Source organism: Barbatula barbatula (assembly GCF_947034865.1).
Source record: "Barbatula barbatula genome assembly, chromosome: 16".
NCBI classification, from domain to species: Eukaryota; Metazoa; Chordata; class Actinopteri; order Cypriniformes; family Nemacheilidae; genus Barbatula; species Barbatula barbatula.
Window position 1 is genome coordinate 11,862,101 of NC_136779.1, and position 15,493 is coordinate 11,877,593.

Here is a 15,493-nt window from a genome sequence, read left to right on the forward strand (position 1 = left end):
TGAGACACAACGATGGCACTGACATATTTTAAGATGTGTCAGGGCAAGTATTTTCATTTTAGAGAGCTCAAACATTTATTTTAGTCTGGGACTAGACTAGTCTTTGAAACCGGGCCTATAATATCTATAATAAGCCTGGTTTAAAGTGAGGACACGTTTACCTTTACGTTCAAGGGCAAAAGAAACCAGCTACATTCTTCCTGAAAAATGACTTTTCATAAGGGACCGTTGTACTTTCCTATGCATGACTGGTCATCACTTCTAGCCACTGAATAATTCTAAGGGCATAACGCAGGTAAAGGTTTGGCCCTCTGACCATAAGAGGAATCGAGCTGTTAGCATAAGTCTGAACTCAAATGTGTGCTTTGGTTCCTGACAGATGCTCCGGTGGGCGACGGAGGAAGGTCAGGGCTTTGAACTCTTCCACTTCATCATTTATCTAAAGCCTGCTTGAGAGGTGCATATAAAACAGAGCCGTTTGCAGGATTAAACAGAAATCAATGACGCCATGACCTCAAAGCACTCGGAGACGGAATCCCATGTTACCCTGATCAAACTCTCCTTAATAGAGACGCTCATGAGAGAGCAGCCAGGTAGAGATAAAAGGAACCAGAAAACTAATGCATAATAAATAAACCACAACAAATGGCTTTCATGTGTGAAATGGCTCATTCTTACAAACATCTTTAAAAATATAGGACAAAGATGTATCTTTTACATAAAGGTTTTGTTAAATTTTCCGATGCCTGAGGATGCTGTGAGGGCGACATATGTTGGGGTGAAGTCTCACCTTGACCTCTCTCAGGGAGTCCAGGAACTTGTCGTGGCGGTTGGTGAGCATGTGCAGCTGGTTGCCCGAGTCTCTCTCCGCCTGCTCCTTGGTCTTGGGCAGACTGGTCTGGTCTCCAGGTGCCAGCTCGATGTCGATCTCCACATCCTACAGATAAAAAGGTCACAAAAACACCAAATGTGGGAAGAAATCTTGTTTACTTGTTACACTTACAGAAGGTCTCCCATGCCATGGGATTTAACTCACTTTGGCCGAGAGGATCATTTTTGTATGTTTTTAAATAAATGTTTTTTAGCAAAGAAAGTCTAAAATGCAAAAGAAAAAGTATCAATGATCAGTATCGGCAAGAGTGATATGCGATTATCGGTTTTCATCATGTATAAGAAATTAGCAGATAAGATTAAATGTGTAAAAATGTTTGTATTTACAGAACGCCAAAACTGACCTCCTCCTTGGTCTCGCTGTTTTCCCTCTCGCGAGGTTCCTGCTTGATGTGCGTCGCCATGGCGAAGGCTGCGCGGTCATGGCTGTCGGCCAGGTTGATGACATTGGTGATGGAGGGAAGCATGGAGCCCTGGCAGCTGGTGCCAATAGTGGTGTTCCTCTCACAAACAGCCAGCAGCAGCTGTGAAAGAGACGACAGAATCAAACTCTGAACTGCCACAATTCCTCAACCATCCATGCAAACAGCTGCACCTTATGTGAAGATCTCGCCACAGATTCTCCATGGGGAGAAAAGCAGCTAACGTTCACACTTAAATGGCACCCACCCACATCATTTAACACCTGCCGTTTTGAACCACAGAGGCTATGACACTAGCACATATTTCTAAAGGCTTGATGCGGGCTGAGGAGCTCCAGATGTGAATGTTGTTCTGCTCCATCATGACATGGTGCACACAGTCGGCATTTGTAGGACAGCATTAATAATTCACCAGTCGGAGCGGCATTGATTGTGGCTGAGATGGATTGTGAGTTGTGCGAGCAGCCAAAAGACAGACCTGTTACATTAGAGTGAATATAACTAAACTAAAGAGGGCCGGATAATGACCTATGAGCAAATTTAGCCGACAAAAGTCTCAACACGATGTTTGGGTGAGACCATGAAATAAATAAAGTGAATAAAGTAGTTATATGAGAATGGTCTGTACCTCAATACACTGTTTGATCCAGAAATGGCTCCCCATGGCCTCCCAATTCTGAGAGCAGCAAATATAAAGAAGCCTCTCATAGACGCGTCGCTTCATGGAAGTGTCGAACACCTCGAAAAACTTCGCTCTGATCAGCGGCTGGCTACAGCGCAGCCCCGACAGGAATGCAGGCTCCAACTTGGATGTGATGTCACTTCCTGAGAGATTCTCATCTCTGCAAAAAACAACACATAACGCATCAGACAAACAGGCCGCAAGGTTTTTACCTTGTGAGACTCTATTAAATGTGGCATGACCAAACATTGTAGGTTTAAAAAAACAAATCAATACCAAACACACATCATGTGTTCCAGCAGTAGATGTTGATTTAGGCCCATGGGTTCTTACTAGAAGAATTGTACCTGCCAAAGGATAAACGCTCTCACGCACAGGGTGGGGGAGGCCCCCAATGCCTCCACTTCAGCGATCAACCCCCCCGACCTGCCACCCACCCAGGCATCCGCAGCCTCGTTGCTAATGGCAATAGATGGCGGGCCGAAGCGGACCCCGTGATTAATCGTCGTAATTACCTGTAGACGTAATTAACGAGGTCCAGGAACTGGGCATTCAATTCAAGGTCATCAGGAAAGCGCTTCTCAATGTAGGTCATCATTTTCACCAGCAGAATGGACTTCTCTCTTGGATTAGGCACCTAGGAACGACAGAAGAACAGAGAAATGAAGATAAAGAGGGAGAGAGCTCCAGAAAAGAAAAGAGATTGTAAGAGGAGAGGTGTGGGGTGCTGGTGAAGGGGGTCAGGTTGATACACTCCATTTATCTTTCGTCTATCGGGAGAGCAGTGCAGCACCTTTGCTCGGCTCTTTTTTCTCCCCGTCTTCTCTCTCGCCTTGAGCTAACAGAACAGACAGCTGGGTTCGGCTGTGCGGGCCACAGCGCGATAAATAAACAACACCTCATTTACAGCGGAATGAGCTCTAGGCTCAAATGTTTAAAATTGATGCATTCAAAGAGTAAACCAAGGCTGGTTTACTCTACCAAGTCTGCGGTCATGCTTTTGTGTGGTTCAGAGATTGGAGCATGGCACTAGCAACGTCAAGGTCATGGTTTTGATCCCAGGGATTTCACATACTTAAAAGAAACTTGGTTTCGATTCTGTTCTGTTTCATGTAGTAGATAATTTAATCCTTTAAAACTAATCTTTGATCATCAATATGACATATTTAAACATTATCCTGTGAAAGTAATTTGCTGATGCTCTAAAAGAGCTTGAATGAAACTCAAGACTCCCTGATCCACTCGGTTAACATGTTTGTAATGTAAAAAGTATATTGGTAACCGAACAATGGCGGTACCCATTGACTTGCATTAATTTTGTGTCCGTACAATTGAAGTAAATGGGAACTGCCGCTTGTCAGTTACCAACATTCTTCAAAATATCTTCTTTTGTGTTCTGTGTAAGAAATGAACTGATGAGGCGAATAAATACATTTTCGGCTGAACCATCCCTTTAAAGCTATAAAAGTGTCATTTATTTAAGCTTTCTATTGAATACTGGTTGTCCAGATGAATCATTAACCGTCCCTTTACAGTCAGTTATGTCACATTATACATAATATTTTATTTGTTTTGCTTCTATGCATTTATGAAACTGCACTTTTCTAATTTTTCAGGTCCTTTTTTGACAGGTTCACAAAACAAGCTGAGCTGAAATGAACAAAGAACACTGTTAACTTTAGACCTAAATATTCAGGGACCTTGTTAAAAATAAACTGTTAAATCCTATTTCATAATGCTGGGGTATTCTGGGAAGTGCAGGTGCCTCTCACATACAGTCAGAGCATAACCTTTGGTGAACTTTTTAGAGTTCATTAAATCATGATGTTTACCTGGTTAGTGGCCATGGGGTTACCGGAGTTCTTAACCCACTCCTCCACAATCTTCACCACTGCTCGAAGAATCTTTGGATCTGAAGATTTCTCAATGAGGGAAGTGAGGATGACCTGGATGAAGTTCTTCCTCATTTCCATATTCATGACCGATAACCTTGTCTTCACCAGATCCAGACTGAGCATCACCAGCTCGCTTGTCACTACATTTAGCACAAAAGAATGAGAGCGTAAAGTAAGAAAGAAGCATTTGACAATGATAAGCGATACGAGTGATGCAACTGAACACTATCATTGCCTCGCATTTTCAGCATTCTGTTATTTTCCAAACCTAATAACCAAGAGAACTTCAACTTTCTCAAACCCTCAGGCTAAGGTTCGGTCAGTGCTACATAAATCTCAAATGTGCAAACTGAACATACATCACAACCTGTAAAAGACAGATGAGGATATGAACTGTAAAATACAAAACTCTGCCTTGCCAAAAAACTGTAGAAAGTGATTAAGTTTTGGCACGGTGAGCAGAAAGAGACAGGATTATGAGTTTAGTCTGGCCTCTGAATGTATTTTCTGCTTGATTTGCTCAAAGGTAAAATGTGATTGTTCTGATCACTCGAACCCTTGGGGGAGAATATGTTAGAGGCTGATTTCCAGTTCGACTCTGGCTCACGCTGTGTGTAGGTCTTGGGCGACGCCGTCAGGGTGACATTGCGTTCTGAAATCTTCTAGGCATGCCGAATGTGCGCATGTCTGTTCAATCCCATCTTGTGTACCATCTAAAAATCATAATAGCATCTAGAAGAACCGCCGAGCGCACAGGATTGTCTGGATTTTATATTTCGCTGGACACAGTGTGAGACTTTTTACTTCAATCACAGAAGATGTTTCTCAATATGAATGGATTTCTGGGCCAGTCTGAGGACATCTGATCGGCCCTCCTGCAGCACCCAGTGGTCAAATATGGACACCACATGCTGAAGTCGGACTATGCCTTTTTGCGCTTTGTTCCAAGGTGACAACGTGTCATTTTGTCTTTCTTCCCACTTTTTAAACTCCTCCAGATGACTGCAGACAGGAGGATTAAGGCTGTTCCGGTAAGCGCAAATATTTTCCGTCTTGATGTCAAAAGGCAAAATTTATGACAGACTGCCAGTTCTGGGCCAAGATGACCTGACAAAGCAATAGATCTTAACCTAGCCCAGCTGGCTTCCTAATACTGCCCAAAATAAACTAAGACTAAAATCTTCAAAGCCTTCTGAAATGGAGGAAACATTCCCAAGTGACAACAAATGGGTTAATGTCAGAATGCAGCTGACGCTAAAGCACAAATTTGTTTAAATTTAGCCAAACGCTCTATATCGAATTAGCTTGACGTGTTTACTTCGACTTAGCAGCCAGCAGGGATTCATTCGGTGGCCTGTGCAAAGTGTTTAAAATATTCTGAAATAGTCACCTGTGCTGGTTTCAGCGGCTCCAGGATTGGGTTGCGGGCTCAAGTGCTCCCTCACCATCTTTTGCAGCGAGCGCATGAAGACGGAAATGAGACGGTCGATATAGCTGGAGTTGTTGCTGCAGGCCGACTTCAGGATCATCAGCGTTCCTGGAAGCAGAGAGGAGAAAAAACGGTAACACGATGCCCCGCAGTTCGAACACCGCTGTCAGGGACAGCAAGCGACACGTGCCTGCTAATGACTTTGGGTGCAACTTCTTTGTCCCTGTCGTTGTATTACAAGGACGTTTCGGGAGAAATCTAACCGAGTTACGGGGAAAAAGGCATGAGTAATGTTTTCCTTAGATCATGGCTCTGGGGAGGAAAGATAAATGTAAAAAGCATACAGTACATTGGGGTAAACGTAACTCTAGAGCACTGTTAGAGCGGAATCGCAATGTTTTTATTGACCAATGGTGCTGTTTTGGGCAGAAAGCAAACACCGATAAGTTCTATTATCTGTTAGAGTTATCACATTTTGGTTACATCGATGATTTAAGCTGTGAAATGAGCATTCCTTTTGAAAATATTGAAATGGAAATGTACCTGCATAAACAAGAGGTCATGCTAAATTAAAGGGACAGTTCACCCAAAAATTTTAATTCTGTCATCTACTTACTGTCAGCTTGTTTCAAATCTGTATACATTTCTGATAAACACAAAGAAAGATATTTGGAAGAATGCTTATAACCAAACAGTTCTTGGCCATTTTAGTAGACTGTGTTCATCAGAACAAAGAAATGTGAACAGTTTCGGAACAAGCTGACTAATTTGTGGGTGAACTGTTCCTTTAACACCATCAAAGATAAGAAATTCCAAACTAACATTACAACTGACAAGAAAGTTTTCGAGAAGACCTGATTTTCTAATGAGCTTTAATATCAGTTTGATATCGGGGAATGCATTTTCAGAAAATCAGAATTTTGGTCTGAAAGTACATTATTTAATGATTATTAAGCTTCTCACCAAAGAGTTGAGTAGGGTTAGCACTGCTGGCTTTCTCGTAGTTAGTGAGGCCTTCATAAATGACTTTCCCTACGGCAGCGTACAAACACTCCAGCTCTTCGTATTTTGAAGCCACAGAGGATGTGCCTGAGGAAAAGAAACAAAAAATGAGAAAATTTTTAATGCCCCAACCTCTCACAGTAAACACAACCACAACCTGGATATGTTACTCTTTGAGGATTTTTATTTTTTATTTTGTTAACCCTAGTAAAAAATCTACTAGACGCAAACCCTACAATCAAGAACATACTACACAGTCTAGTCTACATTTGCACTACAAGTGGTTTAAACTACTACACAGAAATACATTAGCATCCATTTCAATTAATTATGCACCAGGTATGAGGTGCAGGCTAGATTATACATTGTTGAGTAGTGTCAACTATGTAGTGTGCACTACAATCGACAAACATCCTCAAACTATTTAGCTACCGTATATGCAGTGTAAAGTTATGGCACACTGCCTAAGAGGTCTCGTGATGATTTACAGCTTATGAAGAATCTCCAAAACAAGCAAATCCATTCGGTTTTGTCATTTCTTATTTGTGGAAAGTCAAGCTGTTTATTTGTCTGTTGGCAGCTGCAGAGCATAACACAAGCCTGTAAAATGATTCCCCCTGACTGTATCCTGCACTCCGTATGTACTTTAAATCAAATGAGGGTATTATTGTTTGCCCTACATATATCCACGGCTATGCTCAACCGAGACCTCCAGGCGAATCTATCACATTAATCGTGGCCGGTCTACTCACTGGGTTCTGTAGGGAAGGTGCTCATAAGCCTGGACAGGAGGGTGTGCACGGCGCGCAACACTTTGGTGTTCCCGCAGGTCATGCAAGCTGCGATGCCGCGCTGCAGGGGCTTAAAGTGAGCGAGGATGGCCGGAGGCTGAAGCACTGACAGAAGGAAGCTGAGAATCTCCAGCCCTGTGCAGATGTTGGAGAAGTTTGCTTGGGTGGGTTGCTCCTAAAAAAAACAAGATATGATTGTAAACAAGAGTACCTCAGGCATGTATACATGTACAGATTTAACTCTTAAGGAGTTTTCAAGACAGCAATTTTGTTCAATGCACATTTTGGATTTCCTCAAATTCCCATGCATAACTAATGTACATATGAAAGTAAGTAGTAAGACAAAACCAATGTTAAAATGAATGGAAACTAGTGTTTCTTGTTCAATATCTATTCATATCAATGACAAAAAAGTCAATGTGCCTGGTACAATGAATGCAAAACAGTGTTTATCAGATTTCAGGGGCCACAGAAAGGAAAGACTTGTGTAATATTGACAACAGAGTTAGATGTGACCCCTAGGGGCCAGGGGACCTGTAGACGGATGTGCACAAAGCTAAGCCCAGCCTCTAAATCCTGTTCTTTAATCACTGACAAGCCAGCCCAATGAGAGGATAAAAGCCCATCGGATTTGTGACGCTGTTCATTAGTTTGGATAAGATAGAGCTGAACAAAGCCGCTCACTCCCTCCTAGAGCTCTGGGGCACAGACGCAGAGTGACCTGCCTGTCAAACTCGTATACCACAGGAAGCATCATAAACCCACTCTGTAATACAGAAATAAAGATGGGCAGGGTGGAACGGAAATCCTGGACATAAGTGGCATGGCATTTGCAATCAAAAATGGATACTGGGATTCTCACTTCATAGGCTGATTCCGAAATATTCCGAAGAGAATATAAATGCTAATTAAGCATCCCTCACTGTCAGAGTTCGATCTGGGATAGACAGCAGACTGTCACATTCACAAGAAAAAAGCATGCAAACTTGCTGCTGATTTATGAAAGTAAATGAACATGCTAATCACAAGTGGGAAACATTTTCTTTGAATCCTGACATCAGGGTGTTAAATAAATAATCATGAAGACGAAACCAGACTGGTATAGAATACAACCAAAGCTGTTAAGTTAGTTTTTAAGCTATAAAGATTTCCAGAAAATGCTGCTCATTTAATCCGCTGATGAGACAACCAAACATTTCCCATCATTCTGTAGTGCAACGCAAGAATGACAAAATGCACGAAGAATCAATTACACACCTAATGTGCATTCTCTGATTCTCATTTCATTGCACTAGAGCCAAAAAGCTGTTTTGTTTCTTTTCCTCAGTGAAAGGAGCAAAAGAAACATGAAACCGCCTAATGTGTTTATAATATGCTGCATTCACACCGTATCGTAATTACTGTTGTTTTGAGACGCGTGACGTACTCAAAGCTTTTTACATGTTGAAATCAGTAATTGCAACATAGCACAAACGCACTTTAATACAACCCAAAATCACATCATAATTACAAGTTACAAACTTGCAAGTAGGAAGTATAGGCGAGATGGGAAGTTATAGTAAAACTAGTGCAGGTGGTTGAAGCTCACACTGAGATCTGTTCTCTCATATGACAGCTGAATTAATCACACCAGTGAACTCCAAAGAAAGAAAAATCATAATAGTGTGGATATCGATTTGGCTGGCATCAGAACTGCTCTTGGAACGGCATTGGAGGTAATGAAGAGAGATGTGAAAGGAAAGAGATATGACAAATGACAGGAACACCACCAAACGTTCTCCAGGATGAAGACTTTACTCTTTAACTTTTGAACAGGACATTTTTCTCATTTCTTTTAAACCGATAGAGACAATATTCTTTGTACTCTTCGAAACCTATCCTTCAAAACCCAATAAGTAATGGCTTCTTTTCATGATCCAACTCTTGACAGAAAATGTGCTATCCGATGTTTTCTTTGTTAAATATCCGGTTTCACTTTTAAATCAAGGAATTTTTTGTTTAGCTTCAAAGCAAAGGCATTTAAAGATAAAGGAGAAAAGGGTTCATTGTTTGGTAAGTAATGACTTTCAGACTCACCACAGTCATGAGGAGCTTGTCAAACCACTGCAGTTTGAGTTCAGCACGGGGCCACATGTCCGGCCTGAGTGCCGTCTTCATCAGGTTCACACATCTGCGGGACAGCAGCTCACCGGGGGCGCCGGCTACATTAGTGTTATCATTGACCTGCGAAAGCAGAGCAAGGGTTTAACCAAAGAAGCTGTTATAGAGACTTTCATCAAACAAATACGAGAGCACTTCCTTTACCTGGCATGCAATGCGGATGAGGAAGTTGACCACAGTATCTGTGTGCTGTTTCTCCACAGGTTTGGTAAGGAGAGCCTCAGGGCCCGGCATAGACTGACTGCGGCCGAAGACCTGTGCATACCGACACAAACACAATACAGCTGCTGTATTAAAACATCTGCTGTATTAAAACATGGCAAAGTCCATCAGGACTGAGAGAGTGAGAGACTGATTACAACGGTCACCCGCAGGAAGTTTAAGGTTTCCTCACCGTGCCGACAGCTCCAGCGGCCGTGCGGAATCTCTTCACATCCTGCGCCGCAGCACTGCTGTCCACAGACATTACTCTCTTTACAGCGGCAGATCCGCTCGTGCCCTCGCCGACATTACCTGGATCTGCGTCTGATTCCGGCTGAAAAAAATAAAGTTGATAAATGGCCAACATAAGATCCAAATATACAGCAGAATTTAATTTGCCAGTCTCATTTTCTGGTGACAGACCTGCTGGTCTTTGATTCTCTGGAGCTCCCATTTGATGATGACCTCAGCCAGATCCACTGCTAACTTCCTCTGCTCGATAGTCACACTGGGTGTGAAGCCCAATCGCTGCATTGCACTGATCATGTGCTGAACCAGGTGATGTCTTACAGGGTAATATACCTGTACAAAGAGATACAAGTGGTCAAAGCAAATCCTAATGCTTTTATAAATTCAGTATTAATGCAGTTAAATATTGCTGTTAATTACAGATTTGTTTTAAAGTCGAAAGATACAAAATATTGTTCATCTAGCTAAACATTTTTAGAAAATCATACACAACCATTTCTAATAAGCTTTTTACAGTATTTATTTTTTGCATTATATCTATTTCTTTAAAAACCTTGACACACTAAGGTTTCAATTATGAGATAATTTTTGTTTTAGACATTGCAGGACAAATCCGTGACAAACAAGGCTATAAATAAAATCACTAACTCTGGACATGTTCAATGGCCGTACTATAAAAAGTTTTACAGTGCGCATGAGTGAACTATAGTCACATACTCTGAAGTGCTGTACTATGAGGTGCAGTATATGGACCAGCTGAGGAACCGTGTGACCCTCTTCCACGATGATCTTCCGGGTCCAGTGCGTGAGCATCTGATGGCCGTCCTCCATCCGAGCGGGTACAGCGGGCGTCAGAATAGCCATGGCCTGTCGGACGATGGCACGGGCCTCCATGGTGTGAGCCTTCAGAAGACTGTGGAAAACCTGAACACAAACACGTCGACATTGAGTTGCAGTTTACAGCAGAAGTTAGACTGCAGTCAAATTGAAGTCGACTACTTTGGTTTGGTCAGGCATTTCAATCACTGGATGTGTTAAATGGTACCCTTGAGCCTATGCTATTAAATCCTTTGAAGAACTGAGTAACTGAGGTACTTTAAGTTTTTAGATGCATTGTATCTCCTACAGTTGCAACAATCTTGTTTTTTATACACTTGTAAGATCCTAGAACTAGTCGGTCATGAACCAGAAGTTACAGGTCGTTCTGATTGGGTAACTGACATTTGGGGAAATACATGTGTCATATGGTAAACAGACATGTAAGCTACTTCAGTTTCTGGTTCTAGTACCTGTAACACAATCTTCTTGTGAATGGCAAACTTGGCGATGATGTGAGCCAGCAGCAGGTGGCCGCTATACTTGCAAGCGGGGTCCACACAGGTTTTGGGGAGCAGACACGGCCAAGCGAACGTCATGAGACGTCTCAGCTTGCTGTTCCTGCTCTTGTTGTTGTCGTGGATGTGATGAGGGGCGTGTTCTACCAGCAGAGTGGAAAACTGAAGCAGGTAAATCCTCAAAGAGTCTGCTAGGTCCGCCTGTTTCTCAGGGTCCAGCACCTGGAAGAACGAAAATATGTTATTTTTTTCTGACTGAATGAAAATCATGCCAAACCATTTATTTTGATCCATATAGGTTTTTCAGACCTTAAAATTTAGAACTTTAAAATTTGGTCCTCCAAATCTTTAACATTTGCTTACATCACCTATTCACTTAATTCTTCATCCTTTTTTAAATACATTGGTGGAAAGAGAAAATACAATAATGAGGAGAGGAACACAAAGGCCAACTTTTTCAAAATTATCAGCAGCCGGACTGATTGGTTTGCTCTTTGCTATGATTACAGCCAGGAGGCCAGAGACAATCAATTTAAAGCATGAAATAAATGAAGACATTAACCTCCACCTTTGTGTCTCATCTCATTAGCTTTAAAAGCAAACACTATGACCTTTAGTGTGGCCTTGACATTTCAGATGGTAAAACAACAGCCAGAGGTCATACCAGCTGATCTAGGCGACTTGATGAAGAGAGACTGACAGCATCGCCACTATAGACCGGATATTCTGGCTGAATGTCGGTTACCTTGGTGATGAAGACACTAGTGATGCTCTCAGGGTTGTCACCCTCTGGATTGGGCGGCCCCAGCAGCTGCTCGCCTTCACCTTTCTCAAAGCTGTATAGGAAGGCTGGGTTCAGGATGTGCTGCAAAACCTGAACAGTTAACACAAACCACATGGAATCAACATTTATCAATACTGACCAATAAAAACATGAACCATCTCTACCTGTTCTCAAAAAAAACAAATGTTGTAATTATAGGATGACCGATTCGGATTTTGATGATACAGATGACCGTTTTTGAAATTGGACCACTGCATGAAAATCTGAATGAAATATTTGTGTACATATATAACTATCTTCAAAAGTGTAGCTTCCTATTTTTAAACTTGTAAACATTGCTCTCTACATGTAAACATAGCTCCCTACATGTAAACTTGTAAACATAGCTCCCTACATGTAAACTTGTAAACATAGCTCCCTACATGTAAACTTGTAAACATAGCTGCCTACATGTAAACATAGCTCCCTACATGTAAACTTGTAAACATAGCTCCCTACATGTAAACTTGTAAACATAGCTGCCTACATGTAAACATAGCTCCCTACATGTAAACTTGTAAACATAGCTCCCTACATGTAAACTTGTAAACATAGCTGCCTACATGTAAACATAGCTGCCTACATGTAAACTTGTAAACATAGCTCCCTACATGTAAACTTGAAATTGGACCACTGCATGAAAATCTGAATGAAATATTTGTGTACATATATAACTATCTTCAAAAGTGTAGCTTCCTATTTTTAAACTTGTAAACATTGCTCTCTACATGTAAACATAGCTCCCTACATGTAAACTTGTAAACATAGCTCCCTACATGTAAACTTGTAAACATAGCTCCCTACATGTAAACTTGTAAACATAGCTGCCTACATGTAAACATAGCTCCCTACATGTAAACTTGTAAACATAGCTCCCTACATGTAAACTTGTAAACATAGCTGCCTACATGTAAACATAGCTCCCTACATGTAAACTTGTAAACATAGCTCCCTACATGTAAACTTGTAAACATAGCTCCCTACATGTAAACTTGTAAACATAGCTGCCTACATGTAAACATAGCTGCCTACATGTAAACTTGTAAACATAGCTCCCTACATGTAAACTTGTAAACATAGCTCCCTACATGTAAACTTGTAAACATAGCTCCCTACATGTAAACTTGTAAACATAGCTCCCTACATGTAAACTTGTAAACATAGCTCCCTACATGTAAACTTGTAAACATAGCTCCCTACATGTAAACTTGTAAACATAGCTGCCTACATGTAAACTTGTAAACATAGCTCCCTACATGTAAACTTGTAAACATTTCGCTCCCTACATGTAAACTTGTAAACATAGCTGCCTACATGTAAACTTGTAAACATAGCTCCCTACATGTAAACTTGTAAACATAGCTGCCTACATGTAAACTTGTAAACATAGCTGCCTACATGTAAACTTGTAAACATAGCTCCCTACATGTAAACTTGTAAACATAGCTGCCTACATGTAAACTTGTAAACATAGCTCCCTACATGTAAACATGTAAACATAGCTCCCTACATGTAAACTTGTAAACATTTCGCTCCCTACATGTAAACTTGTAAACATAGCTGCCTACATGTAAACTTGTAAACATAGCTCCCTACATGTAAACTTGTAAACATTGCTGCCTACATGTAAACTTGTAAACATAGCTCCCTACATGTAAACTTGTAAACATAGCTCCCTACATGTAAACTTGTAAACATAGCTGCCTACATGTAAACATAGCTCCCTACATGTAAACTTTTAAAGATAGCTCCCTACATGTAAACTTTTAAAGATAGCTCCCTACATGTAAACTTGTAAACATAGCTCCCTACATGTAAACTTGTAAACATAGCTGCCTACATGTAAACATAGCTCCCTACATGTAAACTTTTAAAGATAGCTCCCTACATGTAAACTTTTAAACATAGCTCCCTACATGTAAACTTGTAAACATAGCTGCCTACATGTAAACATAGCTCCCTACATGTAAACTTTTAAACATAGCTCCCTACATGTAAACTTTTAAAGATAGCTCCCTACATGTCAACTTTTAAACATAGCTCCCTACATGTAAACTTGTAAACATAGCTCCCTACATGTAAACTTGTAAACATAGCTGCCTACATGTAAACATAGCTCCCTACATGTAAACTTTTAAACATAGCTCCCTACATGTAAACTTTTAAAGATAGCTCCCTACATGTCAACTTTTAAACATAGCTCCCTACATGTAAACTTGTAAACATAGCTGCCTACATGTAAACTTGTAAACATAGCTGCCTACATGTAAACTTGTAAACATAGCTGCCTACATGTAAACTTGTAACTAGACATACACCAATTGCATTTTTCTTGAACGATTCCGATTTTTTGTAAGTGTGACCTGCCGATTCAGATTTTGTTTTTAGAACTATAATTGAAAGCACATACAAAACAAATCCAATTTCTTTGATAAAAACTTCTATTTTCAAAACAAAAAATATTTTACAGGAAATTTCTGAAGCCTCTGTCCTCAACTATGGAGAACGGCTGGACACCAAGGGCATTATTAATTCCATAATTTTTCTCGTAATTTCTTTAGTCTTTTCACTGCTCATACCAATGAAAGATAGGAGTAAACGTGTAACCATAGCTCCAACTTGTAAACACAGCTCCCTACTTGCAAACACATAATTTGACCTCAAACTGAATTGACTGATATATTTAAGGTTTTTAAGCATACGCTTTCAAATCCGTGATTTGATCATTTGATTTTGATCTCTATAAATGCTCAACTCTGGCAGCTCAGAGAAATAATTAAGAAGTGACAATGACAGAACAGAGCGGGCCAGACACAGTGCAACTCAGTGATATTTATCACTCTGATGAACGTTATATTCCTGACACTGGTCTATTTATGACCGTGTGTTTGCAAAGACTCAAAGATCCCAATTCCCTCAACCTTGACTTTCCAGACCTCAGTTCTCGTGTTGTATAATTAGTGTCTCTGAACACTAATGACTTCTTCCTCGCTCTACATTATTAAGTTAAGATAAACAACACAGAGATAATAACCATGTCATAACTTTTTCAAGTTGTGATTTAAGCCATGGAGATAAAACTAACTCTGTGGTTCACTTTAGCAGAGGTTATAGTTTATTTTGTCAATTGCAGTGGGTCTAATCAAACATAGGTTGCTCTATCAGAGCGCCATCGGACCGCAGGTGTTCCTTTAATACCCCTCGTTCTAATGAACCCCTCTACCACTCACATGAGTGATAGATCACAACAACCCCTCTTCTGCACGATCCATCACATCCAAACCACGAGGCTCCATCTGCCTGCAAACATCACCTTAAACGTGTGAAAAAGCATGCAGCTGTTGTGCTCTCCTGGGGAATGTTCAGGATGCGACGCGTGTTTGGCTGCAAGGGGTGATTTAGAAAATCAGAAACGGCTTTGCCATCAAAACTGCAAAGACAGTTTGACTACGAGCTGGTGCTGTTCTTTAAAGCCATTCCAAACCTGTGAGACTTACTTCTGCAGAACGCGAAAGCTGATATTTTGAGGAACGTTGGTAACCAAACAACATCGCCCCCCCCCATTGATTTCCATTGTATGGACAAATAAAAACAAAGACATCCCAAAATACCTT

At 40.9% G+C, this 15,493-nt stretch overlaps 1 protein-coding gene across 2 annotated transcripts in view; it reads right to left on the reverse strand.

The window, feature by feature from the left end:
- trrap (transformation/transcription domain-associated protein) overlaps positions 1–15,493 on the reverse strand; it is a 69,896-nt gene that overhangs the window by 33,991 nt on the left and 20,412 nt on the right. For both annotated transcript variants that reach the window (XM_079476754.1, XM_079476753.1), the window contains exons 36-50: positions 11,802–11,930; positions 11,012–11,278; positions 10,440–10,646; positions 9,897–10,055; positions 9,667–9,807; positions 9,417–9,527; positions 9,189–9,335; positions 7,074–7,287; positions 6,283–6,408; positions 5,281–5,427; positions 3,828–4,030; positions 2,511–2,632; positions 1,942–2,155; positions 1,236–1,415; positions 791–937 (exon numbers count right to left, since the gene is read on the reverse strand). In XM_079476754.1, the coding sequence (XP_079332880.1) occupies positions 791–937; positions 1,236–1,415; positions 1,942–2,155; positions 2,511–2,632; positions 3,828–4,030; positions 5,281–5,427; positions 6,283–6,408; positions 7,074–7,287; positions 9,189–9,335; positions 9,417–9,527; positions 9,667–9,807; positions 9,897–10,055; positions 10,440–10,646; positions 11,012–11,278; positions 11,802–11,930 (2,514 nt within the window). The remainder of the gene's footprint in view (positions 1–790; positions 938–1,235; positions 1,416–1,941; positions 2,156–2,510; positions 2,633–3,827; positions 4,031–5,280; positions 5,428–6,282; positions 6,409–7,073; positions 7,288–9,188; positions 9,336–9,416; positions 9,528–9,666; positions 9,808–9,896; positions 10,056–10,439; positions 10,647–11,011; positions 11,279–11,801; positions 11,931–15,493) is intronic.